This window comes from Ranitomeya imitator, chromosome 6, assembly GCF_032444005.1.
Source record: "Ranitomeya imitator isolate aRanImi1 chromosome 6, aRanImi1.pri, whole genome shotgun sequence".
NCBI classification, from domain to species: Eukaryota; Metazoa; Chordata; class Amphibia; order Anura; family Dendrobatidae; genus Ranitomeya; species Ranitomeya imitator.
The window spans coordinates 140,240,927-140,263,074 of record NC_091287.1 but is presented as its reverse complement, the minus strand read 5'-3'; the positions used below and the strand labels follow the sequence as shown (position 1 = coordinate 140,263,074).

General features: G+C 40.2%; 1 protein-coding gene across 1 annotated transcript in view; it reads left to right on the top strand.

The window, feature by feature from the left end:
- Positions 1–22,148, top strand: part of CNTNAP2 (contactin associated protein 2) — a 2,776,229-nt gene that overhangs the window by 2,400,454 nt on the left and 353,627 nt on the right. Inside the window, exon 15 of the mRNA XM_069730166.1 lies at positions 10,481–10,608. Coding sequence (XP_069586267.1) covers positions 10,481–10,608 — 128 coding nt within the window. The remainder of the gene's footprint in view (positions 1–10,480; positions 10,609–22,148) is intronic.

Genomic DNA, 22,148 nt, shown 5'->3' with positions numbered 1-22,148 from the left:
CGAATGGGTTAGTGGAGAGAGCCAACCAGACCTTGGTCACATATCTGCGACATTTTGTCTCTGCTAAGCAAGATGACTGGGCATCTTTGCTACCGTGGGCGGAGTTTGCTCTTAACAATGCTGTAGCTGACTCCACTGGACAGACCCCATTCCTCCTTAACTATGGTCAGCATCCGCGGATACCTGTGCCCATGCCCGTGTCTTCCGCTGATTCCAGGGTGGCAGACTGGGCTGTGGAGGCACGGGACATTTGGGATCGCACTCAGGATGCCATTCGGGCTTCCAAGGAGAGAATGAGGTCCTCCGCCGATGTTCATCGGCGCCCCGCTCCGACCTTTGCTCCTGGCGACTTGGTGTGGCTCTCCGCCCGTAACATCAGGCTGCGAGTTAAGTCCACTAAGTTTGCTCCTCGCTACTTGGGTCCCTTCAAGGTTCTCGAACAGGTTAATCCTGTGGTCTACCGCCTGGCTCTTCCTCCACGCTTGGGTATCACCGACACCTTTCATGTGTCCCTCTTGAAACCCGTATACATGTCCCGGTTTTCCGAGTCATCTGCCGGGACATCGGGTTCGTCTACGGATGATTACGAGGTGAACGCTATTTTGGGGTGTAAGGTGGTACGCGGCAAAAAGTTCTATCTGGTGGATTGGAAAGGTTATGGTCCAGAGAACAGGTCATGGGAGCCTGCTGAAAACATTCGGGCCCCACAGCTCATTGCTGCCTTCGAGCGTAGCGAGGCCCAAGGAGGGGGGGGCCCTAGGAGGGGGGGTAATGTTAGGTCTCGAGTTCCCGCTTCTGCACAGGGGGAATCTCAAGCCGTCTCCGCTGCGGTCCCCCATTCCTGTCCAGCCGCAGTGGAGCCTGCTCAGCAGGGACGTCGGTCCCAGCGTCTTGCTCGGTCTCACTCTGTTCAGAGAGTTACTGCTGCTTCTTCAGCTCCTGCCATTAAAGTCAGTGCTGGTCAGCAGCGAGTGGACTTCTCTGGGACTAAGTCCTTGTCTGCGCACACTGAGCATGCCCAGGGCAAGATCTCCCGTTGGAGATCGAGGGTCATGTGCTCAGACTCTGCAGCGCATTCTATTGGTCCTCTTGGCAGGTCTTGGAAGGGCAAAGTTTCTGTGGCCACTTCCTGTCCTGCAACTATATAAACTGCGCATGACCGCACGGCCATGCGCTAGTGTACAATTGAATACGTGTGTTTGTTGTGAGTGCAAGTCGTTCATTAAATACCCCTACCCTATTGTATGACTGTTTGCGTATGGAGTATGGCTGCTATCTAGCGCCCGACTAATCACTCAACGTGTCACACACGTATCAGCGTCTATTGCTGTGACCGCCAGTGCGGTGCCACGCGCCAGTGTGCGCTTCCTGACCCACGTCTGGGTGCTTAGTGGTGCCTGCCAGCACGGCACAGTTCGCACTTCGGTGCTATAATTATATATTTCCTTACACACCCAGTAGCGGTGTAGTGCCAGCAAGGGTCTAATCGGACTACAATCCCTGTTGGGGTTAAGTTCGCTGACCACTTGCTCACGCTCTATGTGCGGTACCGCGGTCCTGTGACGCAACAGGATCGCTTTCTTCACGCTGAGTGAGGTTTAACCCACGCGTGTATACTTTTGAATACCGCCATATAGTCTGTCATTTCCTAGCAGCAGGTTTCACCTGCACGGTGGACCCCGGACTACGAACGCATCTATATCATCTCTCTTGGTTCGTTCCGCCAGTCCTACCACTGCGCTTCCCATTTCTCTCCCTATAAACCCCTCTTGTTTTATTTTTGATCTACCTTGAGAACCTAGGTAAGCTTTTCCTCCTGGGAGCATTCAGCTTTCAGTCATACTGTCCTGAGGTCATGGCTGCTGTCACTGCACAGAAGATGCCCTGGCATTCAGACTGACAGCATGCTCTGCAGGACATCAGCCGTAAGGGCAGAGACAGACTGCCGTATTCCTCGTGCGAGAATCGCATCATAAACCTCGTACTGGCTGCTCGCTCTCCTGACCTGAGCTTGACAGCTGCATAGTAATCCATCACGCTGTCTTGCTCAGGTCAGGAGAGCTGCCAGGCCAGTCTGTGCAGTGCCGATACGATTCTCGTGCTAGAGAAATACAGCAGTCTGTCTCTGCCCTTAGTCAAAGGGTCGGGTCCTTGCATATAACCGCTGTGCACAGTGACACTAGCCAGAAGATTAAAACTAATTTTCTCCCAGAAGCCACGCTTTCAGTACGGAGACCAGGTACCTTTCTAATGCTATTATCCTGCAGAATAACCCCATATCTGCAAGTTAATTGTCATTCGACCTGACAGGTTCACTTTAAGTTGCATCCTTTAAAATATCCAAATAAGTCATATTTCAACTATAACCTATTATTTCATTTATTATCGTCACCACTAAAAACTTTACCCATATCTTTAATTTAGCACTTTGCAACCACTTATTCCTAGATCCTAGATCTGCAGTTGTAAATTTTGGAAATCACAATAAAACTTTGTGTTGTTGTCACCAACAAACCGCAAAGAGACTGTAACATCTGAACACATTCTATCATATTAAAACCACTGATAGGTGAACTGAAAAAACTGTTTACCTCATGATAGTTACACTTTTCCCGTATAAGTCAGGAAGCTGTCAGTCAGCAGGTTCCAGCAGATCCACCAATATTCATTGAAATAGGGTCAAATGTGAATTATCCAGTTGTGGCCACTATGCTGTTGCTGTAGCTGTCCTTTTCCACTCCGAAACTAAGCACATCCAACCACTATGAGCCCTGGGAACAGCAGATCAGAGTGGGTACCGGATGTCTCACCCCCAACTTTCTGGTAATGAAAATAGGTAATCAATATGGAAGTACCAACCCTTCACCAGCTACAAACACTAACAGTGCATCCTCAAGGGGTATGAAAAAAATCAGCTGTTGATTTTACTGCAAATCAAACTGCAAAACATGAATTTTTAACTTGAGGATTTTGTGCCGGATTTGCCATGCATTTCCTATTATGCATTCTAGAGTCTGAAATCTGCAGCAATTATTTGCAGAGAGAATTAACATGCAGTGGATTTAAAATCAGCTCCAGTTGTCCATTTATATGAAGATTGTTTTTGCAGTATATGGATGGTATCTATTAAAATCTCATCTGTTTGGCAGCTATAGTAATAGATTTTTCACCATTTGTGTGAATGTACTCTATGTTTCCTACTTGTAAATATTCTGAAGGGACCCATTACTTGGGAAATTTGCTGCTGCTACGAAAGTGTTTCCTTTTTTATTAAACTTCAATGTACCATAATTGGAGGATTATATTGAGGTTCAGTAGGACTTCACTGAAAGTATACTGCAGACCAGGAGCCTCAAACACGTGTCCCATGGGCACCATGTGGCCCGAAGCTGCTTCATGCAGCCTGCAGGCACTGGATCACCCATGGGGATTGTGGCTCGATCCTGGGGGAAGCTGACATCAGCAATTCATTTAAAGGGACTCTGTCACTTCAAATTGGCGGGATATTTTAATGACTTTTTACCTGTCCGATGAGCGGCGTTTCATCTTCATCTCTTCACCCCATCTGTCCCTGTTGTCCGTAATATGTCAATGAATTAGAGTACAGTACAGACCAAAAGTTTGGACACACCTTCTCATTTAAAGATTTTTCTGTATTTTCATGACTATGAAAATTGTAAATTCACACTGAAGGCATCAAAACTATGGATTAATACATGTGGAATTATATACTTAACAAAAAAGTGTGAAGCAACTGAAAATATGTCTTATATTCTAGGTTCTTCAAAGTAGCCACCTTTTGCTTTGATGACTGCTTTGCACGCTCTTGGCATTCCCTTGATGAGCTTCAAGAGGTATATATGAAAAGACAGCAACCAGCAGCACTCAATCAGCCAGGATGCACGCTCCAACGTCCATGGATCCACTGGACCAATACTCACAATATAGAAAAAGGAGCAGCATCCATTCCAGGTGAAAGATATATAAAGTCTTTATTCCACCACCATCATACAACGTTTCGGCCTGGCATGGTACTTGACAAAGGCCATGCCAGGCCGAAACGTTGTATGATGGTGGTGGAATAAAGACTTTATATATCTTTCACCTGGAATGGATGCTGCTCCTTTTTCTATATTGTGAGCTTCAAGAGGTAGTCACCGGAAATGGTCTTCCAACAATCTTAAAGGAGTTCTCAGAGATGCTTAGCACTTGCTGGCCCTTTCGCCTTCACTCTGTGGTCCAGTTCACCCCAAACCATCTCGATTGGGTTCAGGTCTGGTGACCACCCCACCACTCTCCTTCTTGGTCAAATAGCCCTTATACAGCCTGGAGGTATGTTTGGGGTCATTGTCCTGTTGAAAAATAAATGATCGTCCAACTAAACGCAAACTGGATGGGATAGCATGCCGATGCAAGATGCTGTGGTAGCCATGCTGGTTCAGTATGTCTTCAATTTTGAATAAATCCCCAACAGTGTCACCAGCAAAGTGCCCCCACACCATCACACCTCCTCCTCCATGCTTCACGGTGGGAACCAGGCTTGTAGGGTCCATCCATTTACCTTTTCTGTGTTGCACAAAGACACGGTGGTAGGAACTAAAGATCTCAAATTTGGACTCATCAGACCAAAGCACAGATTTCCACTGGTCTAATGTCCATTTCTTGTGTTCTTTAGCCCAAACAAGTCTCTTCTGATTGTTGCTTGTCCTTAGCAGTGGTTTCCTAGCAGCTATTTTACCATGAAGGCCTGCTGCACAAAGTCTCCTCTTAACAGTTGTTGTAGAGATGTGTCTGCTGCTAAAACTCTGTGTGGCATTGACCTGGTCTCTAATCTGAGCTGCTGATAACCTGCTATTTCTGAGGCTGGTGACTCGGATAAACTTATCCTCAGAAGCAGAGGTGACTCTTGGTCTTCCTTTCCTGGGGCGGTCCTCATGTGAGCCAGTTTCTTTGTAGCGCTTGATGGTTTTTGCAACTGCACTTGGGGACACTTTCAAAGTTTGCCCAATTTTTCAGACTGACTGACCTTCATTTCTTAAAGTAATGATGGCCACTCATTTTTCTTTACTTAGCTGCTTTTTTCTTGCCCTAATACAAATTCTAACAGTCTGTTTAGTAGGAGTATCAGCTGTGTATTCACCAGATTTCTGCACAACAAAACTAATATTCCCAACCCCATTTATAAGGCAAGAAATCCCACTTATTAAACCTGACAGGGCACACAGTGAAGTGAAAACCATTTCCGGTGACTACCTCTTTAAGCTCATGAAGAGAATGCCAAGAGTGTGCAAGCAGTCATCAAAGCAAAAGGTGGCTACTTTGAAGAACCTAGAATATGCGAAATATTTTCGGTTGTTTCACACTTTTTTGTTGAGTATATAATTCCACATGTATTAATTCATAGTTTTGATGCCTTCAGTGTGAATGTACAATTTTCATAGTCATGAAAATACAGAAAAATCTTTAAATGAGAAGGTGTGTTCAAACTTTTGGTCTGTACTGTACGTGTGCGCCATAATTTGCGCGTGCGCAATGCAATCTTCAGTCGCACACGTGCAGTATGCTTTGCCCAACTGCAGGCAAAGCCGACAAGCATTACAGTGCATGCGCCCACGCACGAGGTCCCGTAAGCATTTTGCCGTGTTGCGGGACATAGTGCGCGGGCGCATTTGCAGTAATGCTTTTTGGCTTTGCCCGCAGTTGGGCAAAGCATACTGCGCGTGCGCGACCAAAGATTGCATTGCGCACTGGTCAACTATGGAGCACAAGTACTCTAATTCACTAACATATTGCGGACAACGGGGACGTATGGGGTGGAGAAATGAAGATGAAACGCCGCCCATCGGACAGGTAAAACGTCATTTAAATATCCCGCCAATTTGAGGTGACAGAGTCCCTTTAAGTTGAATGCCGGTCCTTGGAAGCACATTCATTTGAAATGTATCACGGTGAAGACACCAGCTCTCTGCGCAGCTATACTGATGCAAGCTGCCAGCCAATGAGAGGGTGACATGATGGTGCAGGCAACATTTGATGTTAATCTCATGAAGTGCCCAGGCTGCGAAGGTAAAGGGGACGCTCTTCACCAAGGAAGCAGATGTCAGGTGAAAGATTTTTTAATGTGTATGTAAAACTTGGCACAATTAGGGAAGTAACTACATGAAGAGGAACAGGATGGGACATTACTATAAGATGAGAATATTATTACAAGATGCTGACCAGAATGGGGACATTACAACAAGATGAGGACAAGGACGGGACATTACTTTTAAGATGAGGATGTTACTACAATATCCTGATCAAGATGAGGACATTACTACAAGATGCTGACCAGGATGGGGACATTACTACAAGATGGAGACATTAATACAAGATGGGGACATTACTACAAGATGCTGACCAGAATGGGGACATTACTACTACAAGATGCTGACCAGATGGGAAAATTACTACAAAATGGGGACATTACTACAAGATGCTGAACAGAATGGGGACATTACTACAAGATACTGAGCAGGATGGGGATATTACTACAAGATCGGGACATTACTACAAGATGCTGACCAGAATGGGGACATTACTACAACTACTACAAGATGGGGACATTAGATGTTGATCAGAATTACTATATAGTGCTAATTGTAAGACAAAATTACTATATGAGGCCAATTAGAGGACACAAAAAGGAAATAAAAATTGTAAAAATGTAAAAAAAAATCTAAATAAAGTATGACCTTTTTTATAATAAATATGCTGTTTTATGTATTAACTAAATGAAACAAAAAAGTGCACGTTTGTTATCGCCGCACCTGTAATGACCTAAGTTATAAAACCGTATAATAACCTATACAATGAATGCCATTTAAAAGAATAAAATAAAAAACAAGCCAAAAATTTTGAAAAGGTGAATAGAAAAAATTATATGGTACCACTAAAAATGTCATCTCGCCCTGCAAAGAATGAAGCCCTTCAAATTCACATTTTTTCTAAGTGTGGCCCATACAACCAGTCGAGTTTAAGACCCCCTGCTGTACAATGTAATACAATGGTGCTCATAAACCCTTGTTTTTTATTCTTTTATAATTGATACATGTTTGATTTCACAATTGATTGGCATTATCCCCTTCCTACCATGTGCTATTTTTATTACTGACGGAAAAACATTTTAACCTCCTCGTCAACAGGATCTGAATGTGACTACTATGCCCCGGAAAAATAAAACAATTATATCTTCCTTTTTTATTAGTCATCCTTGCATATTTATAGATGCATAAAACTGTTTTAAGAAATTGAGACAACTGCAACTTAGAACATCTGCACGTGAATTAATATGAAGGAGTGGGCGTTTCGCACAAGGGAGTCTTAACAGTTGAATGAGACTTTGCCAACAGCTACATTTTTAGCAAGGTCGTCTGTTTACCGAATGGAAACTTGAAAAAATGATCTAATTGGCAATAAAATAATAGCAACAGACATATGCCTGTTCCTACAAGCAGAGGAAATTGACAAGTATCTGTATTTTTCTTGCTTTATGGCAGACTTGTTTTTTTTTTTAGAGGAATAACATCAGTTAATTACTTTGTTGCTTTGCCATTAGCGGAAATGTGCTTACAATTTCTTAGGCATTAAGCTGTAAATAATTATTTCTGATGAATGGCAAAGCATTTAAAATGTTGTAAAAATGGATGTTTGAGTCATTTGCAAATAAAAACACTAAAATACAGCTGTGTGCATGGGAAGATTTCACTGGAAACTCAAGTCCTTAATTTAAACCTCCGACCTTTAAAAGCCTGTGCTTATTAAACCAGCGTTTTAGCGCTTCATCATCCCAATGAAGCAGAACAAATGAGTAAGCAAATTATTTCTAAATAAAAGAGTGCTTACAAAGTTCTTCTATTTTGAGGCTAGAAGAATGACTATACCATTTATTATCATCATTTTAATAAAGTGTAAATTCTTCTCAATGTCATTGGGATCCTTGGGCACACCAGAGAAGTTCTTTATAATTAAACATAGTCAAAATTAGTTTGTTTTTTTTAATGCCCATGTTATGGCATGCAGCTATTATAAAGGACAATCACAATAAAGGGTTTCTCTTATTTTTATTACACATTTTCATTTAAACTTCCTATACTAATAAGCTGACTGTAGAGTGTCTGTATATTGCGAACCTCAACAACCAGCTGTAATCCGAAGAAAAAAACCTGGCATAAATGCATCATTTCCCTATCGTGCCACCACAGGATAAATGGAGTACTACACATTTCTCTTAAAAATGAATATGCTGTTGTACCATACTTTTTGTTTAAACCACTTTAGCTTAGCTAGGGTCCAAATTTTCCCATGAACGATGAAAGGAGATGGTGAAAAGGTGGAGAGAACAGTCAAAGGTACACTGAGCATCAAGGCGACCTTGACACGACCAAACCATTTAGTTCCTCTACGCACCTGCTTATTTTTCCATTTTTTTCCCCTGATTTACAGAAGCCAAAGAAGGGTAGACATAGATAAAAAAAAAAAATTACCGGTAGTTGGGAAGGTGCACTGAACTGTTTGGCCACTATAAAGGTGCACCAAGCGCCTGTGCTTGGTTTAAAGACTCATTTTGCGCTGATAGTCTCCATTTATCTCTAAATTCACTAACAGTGTTTTTAAGGTTTCTAAGACAGGCAGACCTTCATTGAAAAAGTCCAATGTGACTTTTGAGAGGGTAAATTAGACTGAATATATCTACTTATACGGCAGACTGCTGAGAGGATTACCACTGCCACAGAAGTAACACAACAGTGAAGATTATCAGGAGCCAATATTTTTGTTAATAATAATTTATTACAATGGTTTTAGTAAATGTTCTATATTAGTTTTAATAAGCCATTGTGCACTTAATAAGTATTTCTATTAAATACTAAATTAATAATAAATATTTTTAAAGATGACCAGGCCAGTTTTGGCTCTTATTTCATTTCTGCAGCTCCATTGAATATTCAATTTTTTGGGGGGCGGGGGGAGTTAAATCCACCATAAGGTCCGAAACATATGGCCCTGTTATTTAGTGCTGAATTTAGTTTTACCAAGGGGGTGTTGCTCTGCATAATTACTCCGTGAGTACCGCCCACTTGTAAAGACCATAAAAATTAGAACTAAATGAAAAGAATATCTTGAATGATGTGGCAGCTTTAGAAAAAAAATGTAATACTCAGAGAAGCATATGACTAAAATAAGGCAAAAACTGCCTACTTTTGACGTAATTAATAACAAATCTAATACACCATAGTATACAGTTTTACAGAATTGTATGTTAAACATAAAGTATACAATTTTCATTGCAATCTTGCATGCATTTAATCTTATCTTACAACCGTGAAAGTCCACATAAGCCAAAACATCATAATTAGAGTTGACTCATTAAACCAAACATAATACTTTCTTCCTGGGAATCTTTGAGATAGGTGTGCTCCAGCACAGGCCCATAACAAAAAAACTTAAGTTGTGATGGCATTTTACAAAATGACGTTGAGGAAATAAAGGATACCATATTGCTTTCATTTTGCTTCTTGCACCAAATTCTCAAGGATAGAAAAGGATAGAAAATAATCCTAGATCTCCACTGCAAGTAGCTTGTTGTGCTTACTACAATCTGCCAGCAAGTTGTCTTATTAATTTAGGTGTATGCAAGAGATTTATGAGCTTTGGATCAAACAGACAGCCACAACAGCCGTAAATATGTATTAAGAATTTTCAAGTATAGAATTTTACATTTATCTGGATAAAACCAAGGAAATGAGCTGAAGCATAAGTTGGTAAACGTGCAATGTGTAAGAGCATGCAAACACTGTAGCCATTTCACAGACAAAATCCAAGAAAAAATTGAAATGAGCATATTCCCTGTAGTAATAAATAAGTAAATAATAATAGTACATGTAAATAAAAAAGGTAATTAGTTAACACTGCTTTGATAAAAAAAAATGTAAGAGCCATCCCACTGTGACAAGGTGTACCCAATCAGGACGGTCCTATCCTGTCTCTAGTATTAAAATCTTACCTTGTGTCAGCCGACCTCAATGTAGACAAGGGCAAAGAAGGACAGGGGCCCGAATGTTCACGCACCTATCTACTATGTCTGAATAGTTTTGCCCCTGTCCTGCTCTGCCTCTATCTACATTAAGGCTAGCTGACATAAGGTAAGATTTTAGTACTAGAGACAGGATAGGACTATCCTGATTGGGTACACCTTGTCCAGGTCGGATGGCTTTTACATTTTCTTTATCAAAGTAGTGCTAACTAATTGCCCTTTTATTATTTACATGTACTATTACGATTTACTTATTTATTTGCTAAAGGGTATATATTCATTTTGTTTTTTTCTTGGGTTTTGGGTTTTCTCTACTTAGATAAAATAATCTTTTAAATAAACAGTATACGCAATGGTTCTTTGTCATATTTAAGCTAAATATCAAATAATATCTCATTTCTGTTATAGGAGAAAGGATGATGGCATTTTGTCTTACAAAGATCATCTACCAGTGACTCAAGTGGTGGTTGGAGATACATATCGGTCATCATCAGAGGCCAAGCTGACTATTAACCCTCTGCGCTGTTATGGAGACAGTAAGTCAGACATCTTAATTTAAAATGTTTATGTTAAATACATGTTTAGGAAAATACAATGGACTTGTATGTAAAAAACTGCCTTATGTCCGCCACTAACAGCCAATCACAGGCCATATCTCATCTTCACATTGAGATCAGAAAAGAAACTCTAAGCTTTGATTGGATACTATGAAAAACGATCACTTTTTCTGTTTCCATAACATAATATTAACAGATAATGATTAATCAACGATTATCCTTAAAGGCAATCTGTCAGATTTTTGCTACCTTATCTATGAGCATCACAAAGTAGAGACAGAGGCTCCAATTTCAGCAATGTATTACTTACATGGAGTTTTTATTTTATCGACAAGATCTTATCGCTAGAGGACTAGTAAACCTGCTGCCATGTAGTCCTTCATACTCATAAGCTGCGTATAACTCCGCCCCCTCCACTGATTGGCAGCTTTCTGCCTATGCCCAGTGTGCACAGAAAGCTGCGAAACAGAGGTGTGGGTGGGATTATACAGAGATCAGCATTCAGAGAACTGATTGATATACAGAAGACAAAACATCAAAACTGCAGCAAGCAGCCCAGTAAGTGATGTGCAGCTGGAATCATTATGGTGTTCTCAGATGGGGTAGCAAAATCCTGGAGTAGCAAAATTAAAGTGTATAAGACTGAAAGAAGATAATATTTCTATGAGTAATGATAATGTGAAGTTTTCTAGGGTAATTGACCTGGCCAATAAGACTTGCCTTCTAAGCCCGAATGGTTTGTAGAACCATTATTTAAAAAGTAAAAGTGTTTCTGACAGTGCTTATATAATTATTTCATTTGTTCGGGGAAGGTAATAGAGAATGTCTTAGCAGCAGTCATCCTTGTCCTTAATGGAAAACTTCTGCCAATCATACTTACTTTGTGATAAAAGATAATAGTAGGAACATAAAAGGAACACTACACAGATGGGACGCTGCCGCTAATGCCATCAGCTCTGCTATTTATTTCCATATTAACCAGGTTTATTATTGTGCAAATAGCAATCAGTCCTGTGGAAGACGGTGAATATTAGTGCTGGGTTTAATTTTCATGCTCATCAAGTAAAGTAATTAATCTGTTTCTTTGTAATGTTCGATTTTTTTTTATATGGATTGGACAACTTACTTGTTCGTTCTACTTTATATATTTTATTGTTGCGAATGGTAGAATATAATTGCGTTTAGGGACAAAAGAAGAACTTGGAATATGCAATTAATTCTCATGGAAAACTAAAATGTTATCAGGCCTGCAATATAAAGTTCATTTTGTGGTATGTCTTGAAATATAACAGAACAATAGTCTTAAATTAGGGCAGTGAATTAATACACAACTAAACCAATAATGTCAGCACTATTCATAATAATGCATATTAACAGGTCTGGAGGTCCTCAGTGATGGAAACATAAGATTAGGGCTGGGACTACATGGCACCATTGGTTGCGACATCTGTCACTTAATCAACGTTCACTAGATGTCGCTGCTATGTAGCAGCATGATCCAAGCGAATGGAGTCACATTGCGACCTCGAGGGTACAAGAAAATTGCAAGAAGTCCAACATTACCAGGTTTTTAAAAATCTGTGGGACACAATGAGAACCCTTTCACTTGTATTGCCCTGCGATGTGGCAGCGACATCTGGCAAACTTTGTTCATGGCCAATGTTGCCGTGTAGCCCCAGCTTACAGAGCCTTGCGAAAGTATTCGGCTCCCTGGAGCTTTTCAACTTTTTCCCACATGCTTCAAACATAAAGATACCAAATGTAAATTTTTGGTGAAGAATCAACAACAAGTGGAACACAATTGTGAAGTTGAACAAAATGTACTGGTTATTTAAAATTTTTGTGGAAAATCAGAAACTGAAAAGTGGGATGTGCAATATTATTCGGCTCCTTCAACTTAATACTTTGTTGCGCCACCTTTTGCTGCGATTACAGCTGCAAGTCTCTTGGGGTATGTCTCTATCAGATTTGTACATCGAGAGACTGATATTCTTGCCCATTCTTCCATGGCAAACAGCTCAAGCTCAGTGAGGTTTGATGGAGATCGTTTGTGAACAGCAGTTTTCAGCTCTTTCCACAGATTCTCGTTTGGATTGAGGTCTGGACTTTGACTTGGCCATTCTAACACCTGGATACGTTTATTGTGAACCATTTCATTGTAGATTTTGCTTTATGTTTGGGATCATTTTCTTGTTGTAAGACAAATCTCCGTTCCAGTCTCAGGTCTTTTGCAGACTCCAACAGGTTATCTTCAAGAATGGTCCTGTATTTGGCTCCATCCATCTTGCCATCAATTTTAACCATCTTCCCTGTCCCTGCCGAAGAAAAGCAGGCCCAAACCATGATGCTGCCACCACCATGTTTGACAGTGGGGATGGTGTGTTCAGGGTGATGAACTGTGTTGCCTTTACGCCAAACATATCGTTTGGCATTGTTGCCAAAAAGTTAGATTTTGGTTTCATCTGACCAGAGCGCCTTCTTACACATGTTTGGTGTATCTCCCAGGTGGCTTGTTTTAAACTTTAAACAACACTTTTTATGGATATCTTTGAGAAATGACTTTCTTCTTGCCACTCTTCCATAAAGGCCAGATTTGTGCAGTGCACAACTGATTGTTGTCCTATGGACAGACTGTCCCCACCTCAGCTGTAGATCTCTGCCGTTCATCCAGAGTGACCATGGGCCTCTTGGCTGCATCTCTGATCAGTCTTCTCCTTGTTTGAGATGAAAGTTTAGAGCAACTGCTGGGTCTTGGTAGATTTGCAGTGGTATGATACTCCTCCCAATTTCAATATGATCGCTTGTACAGTGCTCCTTGGGATGTTTAAAGTTTTGGAAATGATTTTGTATCCAAATCTGGCTTTAAACTTCTCCACAACAGCATTCCGGACCTGCCTGTTGTGTTCCTTGGTCTTCATGATGCTCTCTGGGCTTCAAACAGAACCCTGAGACTATCACAGAGCAGGTGCATTTATATGGAGACTTGATTATACACAGGTGGATAATATTTATCATCATTAGGCATTTAGGACAACATTGGATCATTCAGAGATCCACAATGAACTTCTGGAATGACTTTGCTGCACTCAAAGTAAAGGGGCCAAATAATATTGCACGCCCCACTTTTCAGTTTTTGATTTTCCACAAAATTTCAAAATTTTAAAATAACCAATAAATTTTGTTCAACTTCATGATTGTGTTCCACTTGTTATTGATTCTTCACCAAAAATTTACATTTAGTTTCTTTATGTTTGAAGCATGATATGTAGGAAAATGTTGAAAAGTTCCTGGGAGCCGAATACTTTCTCAATGCACTGTATGTAGTGATTATTCGAATAGTCTCATTTATGTAGTAGTACGCAGTAGCTTTATTTTTGCAAGTTGTAGTAACTCAAAGGTACAGTATTAGGGCTTCTTCACATGTTGTGTTTGTGCTACATTTATCCCTGCACGATTTTACTCAGCATTATATGATGCCAGCAAAATAAATTGGATTTCTGAAATCTCATGCACGTGATGCTTATTTGCTCCATGCATATTTGAACCATCAAAGCATTTGTTTCAAATCTGCGGCAGGTCAATGATTTAAGTGTTTTTCAATCATTCAAAGAGTGGAGAAAACATACATAAAATCGCATAAAAACGCACATAAAAATGGTGCAAAAATGTATGTATTTAGCGCAATGTTTTTTCTGCCAAGACACTGGTTTTGGTGCAGAAAAATCTGCTGCAAATACTCAGTGTGTGTACGTAGCCTAGTGCTGGATTTACCTGACCTGCTCTTAACGGCATTTGGCAGCAATAGTCTGCAGACTGCTTATGTCCTTCTGCTGTAGAGCTTCTTAGGTATGATTTTGACCTGTGTGTGGTGGTCGTTGTGCAGAGAAGGGGTACGTGAGCTGTGTCCATCGCCTATTGTGAATGGTGTGATCTTGTGATTTAAATACCTTTAATTGCAATCTTCCATGAAAAGTATATGGAAAAGTGATCCATGTAAAAAAGGAATTGTCCTCTTGATATTAGGCTTAGTGGCAAGAGTGAAAACTGCAAGATTTGAAGATTCTCAGATGTTTAACATAATTTGGTTTAAAGAAAAAAAGTAATCCCGATGACATATTAACTTTGAAGAAAGGGATATGTGTTGTTTTAAAAAGGTCTTATTTTTTAGGCATGGATGTTTTTAAAATAATAAGCAAACCACGCTTCCCTTTCGTCTCAAATACCACCATAGATTCAGGCAGGCCACAACAGAGCTGTCTACTATGTTTAGAAGTCTACAGGAAATCCGATGCTTGTGATTGGCTGTTGCAGTCGTGTGATTGGAATAGCACGTCATTGGATGCTCTTTGATGACGCGCTCTTCTGGTCACCAGACTGTTGGAGGCAATCCCAACCTTCAGTTGTCCTGTTAACTTCCAACAGGATAGACATAATTTCTGGATCCATGCACAGAACTCTGGAACAGCCTACGCTGGATCTTTTGAGGTATCAGAAGGGGTGTTTGCTTTTGTTTGTTATTTTAAAAAGACATCCTTGCCCATTAAGTGACACATGAAGTACAACTCAGAGATATTTATTTTACTGACAAATTGAAAGTGTATATGTGCTGATCAGTGTGAAAAGGAGCTTATAATTCATGATCCCCTGATGCCCTATAGAGAAGTCTCATTTCTTTGATCTAACAAACGCAATTCAAAAATTAGAACATCAAAAATTGGAGCATCTGTCATTCAGCTGCATTAAAAGTTGGTAATAACATATTTATGTGTTATTCCCATATTGGCCTTTCATAGATGAGAGGGGAAGGAGCCAGAATATTTGTTGCTTTAAGTGCAATATGTACGGTGCACATTCAAACTGTGGCCATTAACAGACAGAATCTAAAATAAAAAAAACAAAGTGAGAAAAACCCTGCAGCAAGTAATAAGTGAATAGTAATAGTATGCATAGGGCACTTAGCTGGCACTATTTTGATCAAAAAAGTCTAAAAGCAATCAAGGTGTACCCAATCAGGACGGACCCTGGCACTATTTGAATAACTCACTTAGAGATTAATTTAACAAGTGTTGATGAGCAGTGTGATGATTTCCGCTGCTTAGAAGCTGACGGCTGATCTAGGCACAGTTCTTGTTTGACTCTGTGTAGTATTAATTTTTGGCACTAAAAGGCAGTAGGATTTTTTGGCAATTATACAGTATTACTATTTAGAAAATACATATCATTATTTAGTAACTAAATGATGCATTGTACATAATGTGATAGTATTTTGATAGATGGTAGTCAATGGTAATGATTTTCTGGAGCAGTATTGAAAAATTATTTTTCTATTATAAGCCTGATTCATGTTTACTGATGTAGAGCAATCTCATGGAGACCAAAAGGCGACGCAATAGTTGAATGGAGCCCTATATATACATTTCACGTGTACGCCGGGAGCTTTTTCTGGTGTATACACCAAATAAAAAAGTACATTATGTGGTCAAAGATGATGATAGCATTGCTACAGGAATTCAATGTGTTGAATTGCTCAAAAGTCTTTTTAATAAATGTCTTTGTAAAAAATCAAAATATTGCCAGTGGTGTAATAAATCCCACATTCTTTTTCATAAACATCCTCCTATAACACAGATTTTACAAGATGGCATACAACAACACAATATACAGTACATAAACTGTAATGGTAAATGTGCAGATAGTAAAAATCCTAAACTTGACCTCTGCTATGTTTTATATTTTTGGTTCATTGTTGTAATAGATTATATTAATACAGCATACATTACATAAATTTAGGTCATAAATTAGTACGGGATTTTGTACCTGTTGAATTTAGTAGCAGCATTTAGCCTTAAGGAACAAAGCTGTCTACAGTAGGTTGCTATGTCTTTGAAGAGACCGACCTCGTACATAAAAGTATTGTGCCCAAAGCTTTTTAGGTCTGTCAGGTTTCTCTTCTTTTTTCTTTCTGTTTTAGATCAAGGTTAATTCTTGGAGGAAATTAGTGAATTCTGTACATAAACCTCTCAGGAGTACAATCATCCTAAAAATGTGGTATTGCTTCTTGATTAAATGCTTTCATATGCACCAGTTTTGAAGATAGTTAACAGAGCAGCAGGTGAAGCACAATGCTGTACCACGTTCATTGGCAAAAAAAATGAACATAAGGCCTCATTTATATGTCAGTCATTTTTCACGTAAGCAAAAAAACGATACAAGCGTCATCAGTGTTTTGGATCCTCTTTCAGTTTCATCTTTGACTTTGGTCAACGTCTCATCCAAGATTGCTCAGTGTCATCATATATGAAAAGGAAAAATGTAAGTCTGGAGACACACTAACGTATCATATCGCATCGGAAGCGATATTCTAAGGACACCTGCCCTGCTACAAGCGTGAGCCAAGTGTCAATGCTCTGTACTCCGATCCTCTCTCGTGTGACAGGATCGCGGCACAGCTATGGAGAAGGAGAAAGTAATTTCTCCATCTTCTCTGCTGCCGGAGTCAGCGGGAATTGGGTGATATTTGAGTGCAGTGCGACGTTTCACATGAACCCATAGACTTATATGGGTGCATGCAATCCGTATTCTGCATGCTGCGTTTTTTCACCCGATCATGATCTGATATGAGCAGGAAAAAAAAACAACACTGAGAACACAAGCATAACATTAAATTGGTAGAAATGCAATATGACTTTTAATCGGCCTCCATTTGTCCGATTTAATCTCAAGTGGGAGCGAGCCCTTATAGTCATTGAAAATCAGACCACACTCAGATACCATCCAAGTGTGGCCCGATTTATTCACAGACCCATAGACTTGCATTGCCAATTCCGATCAAACACTAGGATCAAAATCGGACATGTTTCCATGATTTTGCCTGAATCATTTTTTCTGCAGAAAATAACTGACATGTGAAAAAACAGGTAGAGAAACAAACGTCTGACTGAGGCCTGAGTTCTCACACTGAAAATTTTTGTGTTTTCTATGCTGCAGATTTTCTCCATAATTTCTGCACCAATTATTTTAGGTCACATTTTTTAGCTATGGCTTTTGTCTCTTTTTCGTATGTCATGTTATAAATAAAACTGCTTCATTTTGGAAATTCCCCATTCGCTGAGCTACCTAGCTTTGCTAACAAGCTGTTGCCATAGCCATATGCTGGTACATGTGTTTTTACTGCATATCCATTGCAGAAATGAAGTGAAAACTAATGCAGTTTTTATCTTAGAATTTTCCGCATCTCATTCAAGTCTATGGGGAAAATCCATAAACAAAATAAAGAACAATGGGGATGAGATTTACACAAATCTCATCCACTTTTGCGGGAATGATAATACACTGAGTTTTGTGCACAAACATAAAGAAAAAAAGGAAAAGAAACACACCATATACTCATCATAGAAATTTAGCCTTAGGTTATCAACACCTTGAGTTGTTCTTCTGGCTGCCAAGAACAACAGTTTTCTAGGGAAAATTGTTGCGGGAAAAGTTTCTTCTTTGGGAGTTTTGAAGAGTTTTCATTTTCCTGAAGCGGTCTATAAGATTTTTTGGAGTGTTTTGGAAGAGTTTTTTTTTCCTGAAGATTTTTTTGCAGCCTTCTGATTAGGCAATGCCTTTGGAATGGATTCCATCAGGAGCTAATTCAAAGCAGTGACTTACTCTTTCTTAATCAGTTAAAACTGCTATCGCCTTGATTCATATGTAGCATGCCATTATGGCATCTGAATATTGGGGGATGTTAAAGAACAATAAAACCAGTTACATTGCAGGGAAGAAGACAATCTATTGACTTTCACAAAACCATCTTAGGCTCTGTGCCAACTGCTTGTAAGCCTATCAACAAGATTTCGAAACATTCACCTCCTTCCACACGGTGTATGTTTTTTTTCTTTGGCTGTGTTTTCTTAATAGAAAAATGTTGCTTTTCTGTATTTTCCAAAATAGATAAAATGCTTATCTGGGACTTTGGGGGATTTTGTGCATTGGGTTAAGACCTTATATACAGGCAGTTGCTAAGTACCTGGCTGTTCTGCTCTGCGACGATGCATAGGCAGCAATCCTATTTGACATCATATCAACAGATCAGCTCTTTCACTTCCAGTCTGCTCTACCAATGAGATGTCACTGCTAACATCACGCTTATTGGCAGTCAGCCCCCATAGTTAATCAGCGGGGAACAAGCTGTCAATCAACATGGAATCAGCAGTAACGTCCCATTAGAGCAGAGCAGGAGAGAAGAAGCTGCTCTATTGACATGGTGTCCCCAGAAGCGAGAGAATCGTTGTCAGAATCGCTGTCAGAAGCAGTCCATAACCACTCTGAGCCAGAAGAGATGCAGTGCAGGGCAGAACAGGCAGGTAGTTAGCAGGTAAGTTCTTGGCCCAATGGGAAGAAAAAATAAAGTCACAGAAAACCCCTTAAATGGAGGTAAAACATACTCTTGAGTCTTCTTTTGAGCGAATTTAAGCCTAAAGACATATTTGGCTTCTACTCCAGAAGCCTTTCTTGGTGTATAAACTAAAGGTACCTTCACACTAAACGACGCTGCAGCGATACCGACAATGATCCGGATCACTGCAGCGTCGCTGTTTGGTCGCTGGAGAGCTGTCACACAGACCGCTCTCCAGCGACCAGCGATGCTGGTAACCAGGGTAAACATCGGGTTACTAAGCGCAGGGCCGCGCTTAGTAACCCGATGTTTACCCTGGATACCATCCTAAAAGTAAAAAAAACAAACGCTTTATACTTACCTTCCGCTGTCTGTCCCCGGCGCTCTGCTTCTCTGCTCTGGCTGTGAGCACAGTGGCCGGAAAGCAGAGCGGTGACGTCACCGCTCTGCTTTCCGGCCGCTGTGCTCACAGTGAGTGCAGGAAAGCACAGCGCCGAGGGACAGACAGCCGAAGGTAAGTATGAAGCGTTTGTTTTTTTTACTTTTAGGATGGTATCCAGGGTAAACATCGGGTTACTAAGCGCGGCCCTGCGCTTAGTAACCCGATGTTTACCCTGGTTACCAGCAAAGACATCGCTGAATCGGTGTCACACACGCCGATTCAGCGATGTCAGTGGGAGAGCCAGCGACCAAAGAAAGGTCTGGCCCTCTAGCCCCGACCAACGACATCACAGCAGGATTCTGACCCGCTGCTGCGTGTCAAACTGAACGATATCGCTAGCGAGGACGCTGCAACGTCACGGATCGCTAGCGATATCGTTTAGTGTGAAGGTACCTTTAGCATAATGCTTTAATAGAGCAATGGTGTACTATTTCATTCAGAACCTCATTGTTATGATTGGTGGGGGGCCCAGTGGTCTAAAGGCCCCGTCACACATAGCGACGCTTAAGCGATCCCGACAACGATACGACCTGTCAGGGATCGTTGCTGCGTTGCTATGTGGTCGCTGGTGAGATGTCACACAGTGCGATCTCCCCAACGACGCAGCAGCGATGCGGCGACCTGTAGCGACCTGTAGCGACCTGTACAACGATGCTATTTCATGATGATTCAATGGGATGTCCTGTCATGAGGTCGTTGGTAAGGTGTCAAACACAGCGATGTGTGCTACCCAGCGGGACCTCAACGATCAAAAAATGGTCCAGGCCATTCCGACACGACCAGCGATCTCACAGCAGGGGCCTGGTCGCTGCTACGTGTCACACATAGCGAGATCGCTACTGAGGTCGCTGTTGCGTCACAAAACTTGTGACTCAGCAGCGATCTCGCTAGCGATCTCACTATGTGTGACGGGGGCTTAACTCCACTAACAAGCAAATCATCACCTATCTGGTGGATGGGTGATAACTTCTAAAGATGGGAATCTCCCTACAAGATCTCTTTTCTACTACATTAAGATATACCCAGCCAGCTTCTTCCTTCATAGTTATTACACACATTCTGGTTTGGCCATATTTATATGTAAAGACACATTTCCTATGGTATATCAATATCTTATATCTTAATAATACAGTACTAATGCATGATGCTCATAGAATATATTTTCAATATTGTTCTACTAAAAAAGTAAGGGCAGAATAAAAGTAAAAAAAAAAAGAGATTGAATAAGTTCAATCTTCCAACCAGGTCAAGACAAAGATTAGCACAGGAAATAGAAACAGTATATGGGAAATTGCAGGATATAAATCATCACATTGTAATACCTCTACCTCGCATTAGAGTATTGATTTCCTTTTTCAGTTTTAAAATGTGATTCATCGCAGATGTTATTAAAATCAATGATGTCTGGCTAATTATAACAGAAGGGGAAGGCAACACACCAGCCAGTGATCTGCTTAAATGGAATGTATTATCACTGAGACATTTGTTTCAAGACAAATCATTTTCTTATTTAATCTTGAAATATAATTTTGTAACAGCTCCCCAGGTGAAAGTATAAAGAAAACTTAGAGGGTTATTATTTTAGCCATTTTTTAATTTCTTTACATTGTGTTGTTCTGAAAAAAGGGACAAAATTTCTAGTACCCCAAATAAATAATGTATTTACATAGGAACATGTATTACCAAGTATATGGGAGATGACGATATCATTATCCCCTTTTATGATTTTGTTGAGGACTTCTGTCTGAATATCCAAAAATTGGCTTCAGTAAGGGCATGAATTTTTCAGGAATTCAGATATACACCCAAAATGGAGTCTTGAACAGGGAAGATATTACAATGTGAATGCTGCCTAACCTGTAAATACTCTGAAAAGGACTGATCTTCATATTAGTTTTCTATTGTGAATTGTAAATGCAGAATTGTGAGTGCACCTCTGGCTATGGAATATGTAACCTACAATGGGGAATGAGTCACAGTTCAAGCATTTAAAACACAATTCATAATTAGATTATTCATATAAACTATAATTATGTGTAAAGCTGACCGGCAAATATTCTAAAGAGCCAGCATTTGTTGAAAAAAAATCTGTTTATTTAGATCTGTAAACTGCAATAATTAATGGTTTGAAAAATTCAAATCAGATTTTGGAAAAGTTAGATGGTAATTAATACAGTTCCAAAAACCATGCCAGTACGCAGACATTCAGGGGATGATTGTTTTCTTCAGATTTCTTTTTACAAAGAGACCTGGAAAATGCCATTCTATGTTTACAGAACTATCCATAGAGGTCAATATTTGAATCTATATGAATCTGAATGAATGCCATGTCATGAGAGTAGACAATTATTACATAATAAAGTGAGCAACAAATGGCGGTATACACAGAGCGCTCAGCTGCATCTGTTGCTGCACAGCTTTCTGCAAACTACTCTGTCATATCTATGACGCTAAAGACAAATTATAGTAATGAGCCTAGTGATAGTGATAGGAGCTCAGCAGAAAAGAAGATAGATGGATAGATAGATAGATAGATAGATAGATAGATAGATAGATAGATAGATAGATAGATAGATAGATAGATAGATATAGTTTGCCCACTTCACTCACACCCTCCTGTTTCTTTGGGATTTGATTCATGCAGTTTAATACAATTAGAAAGGAATTATTGGAGACTTTGATGAGTTATTTTTT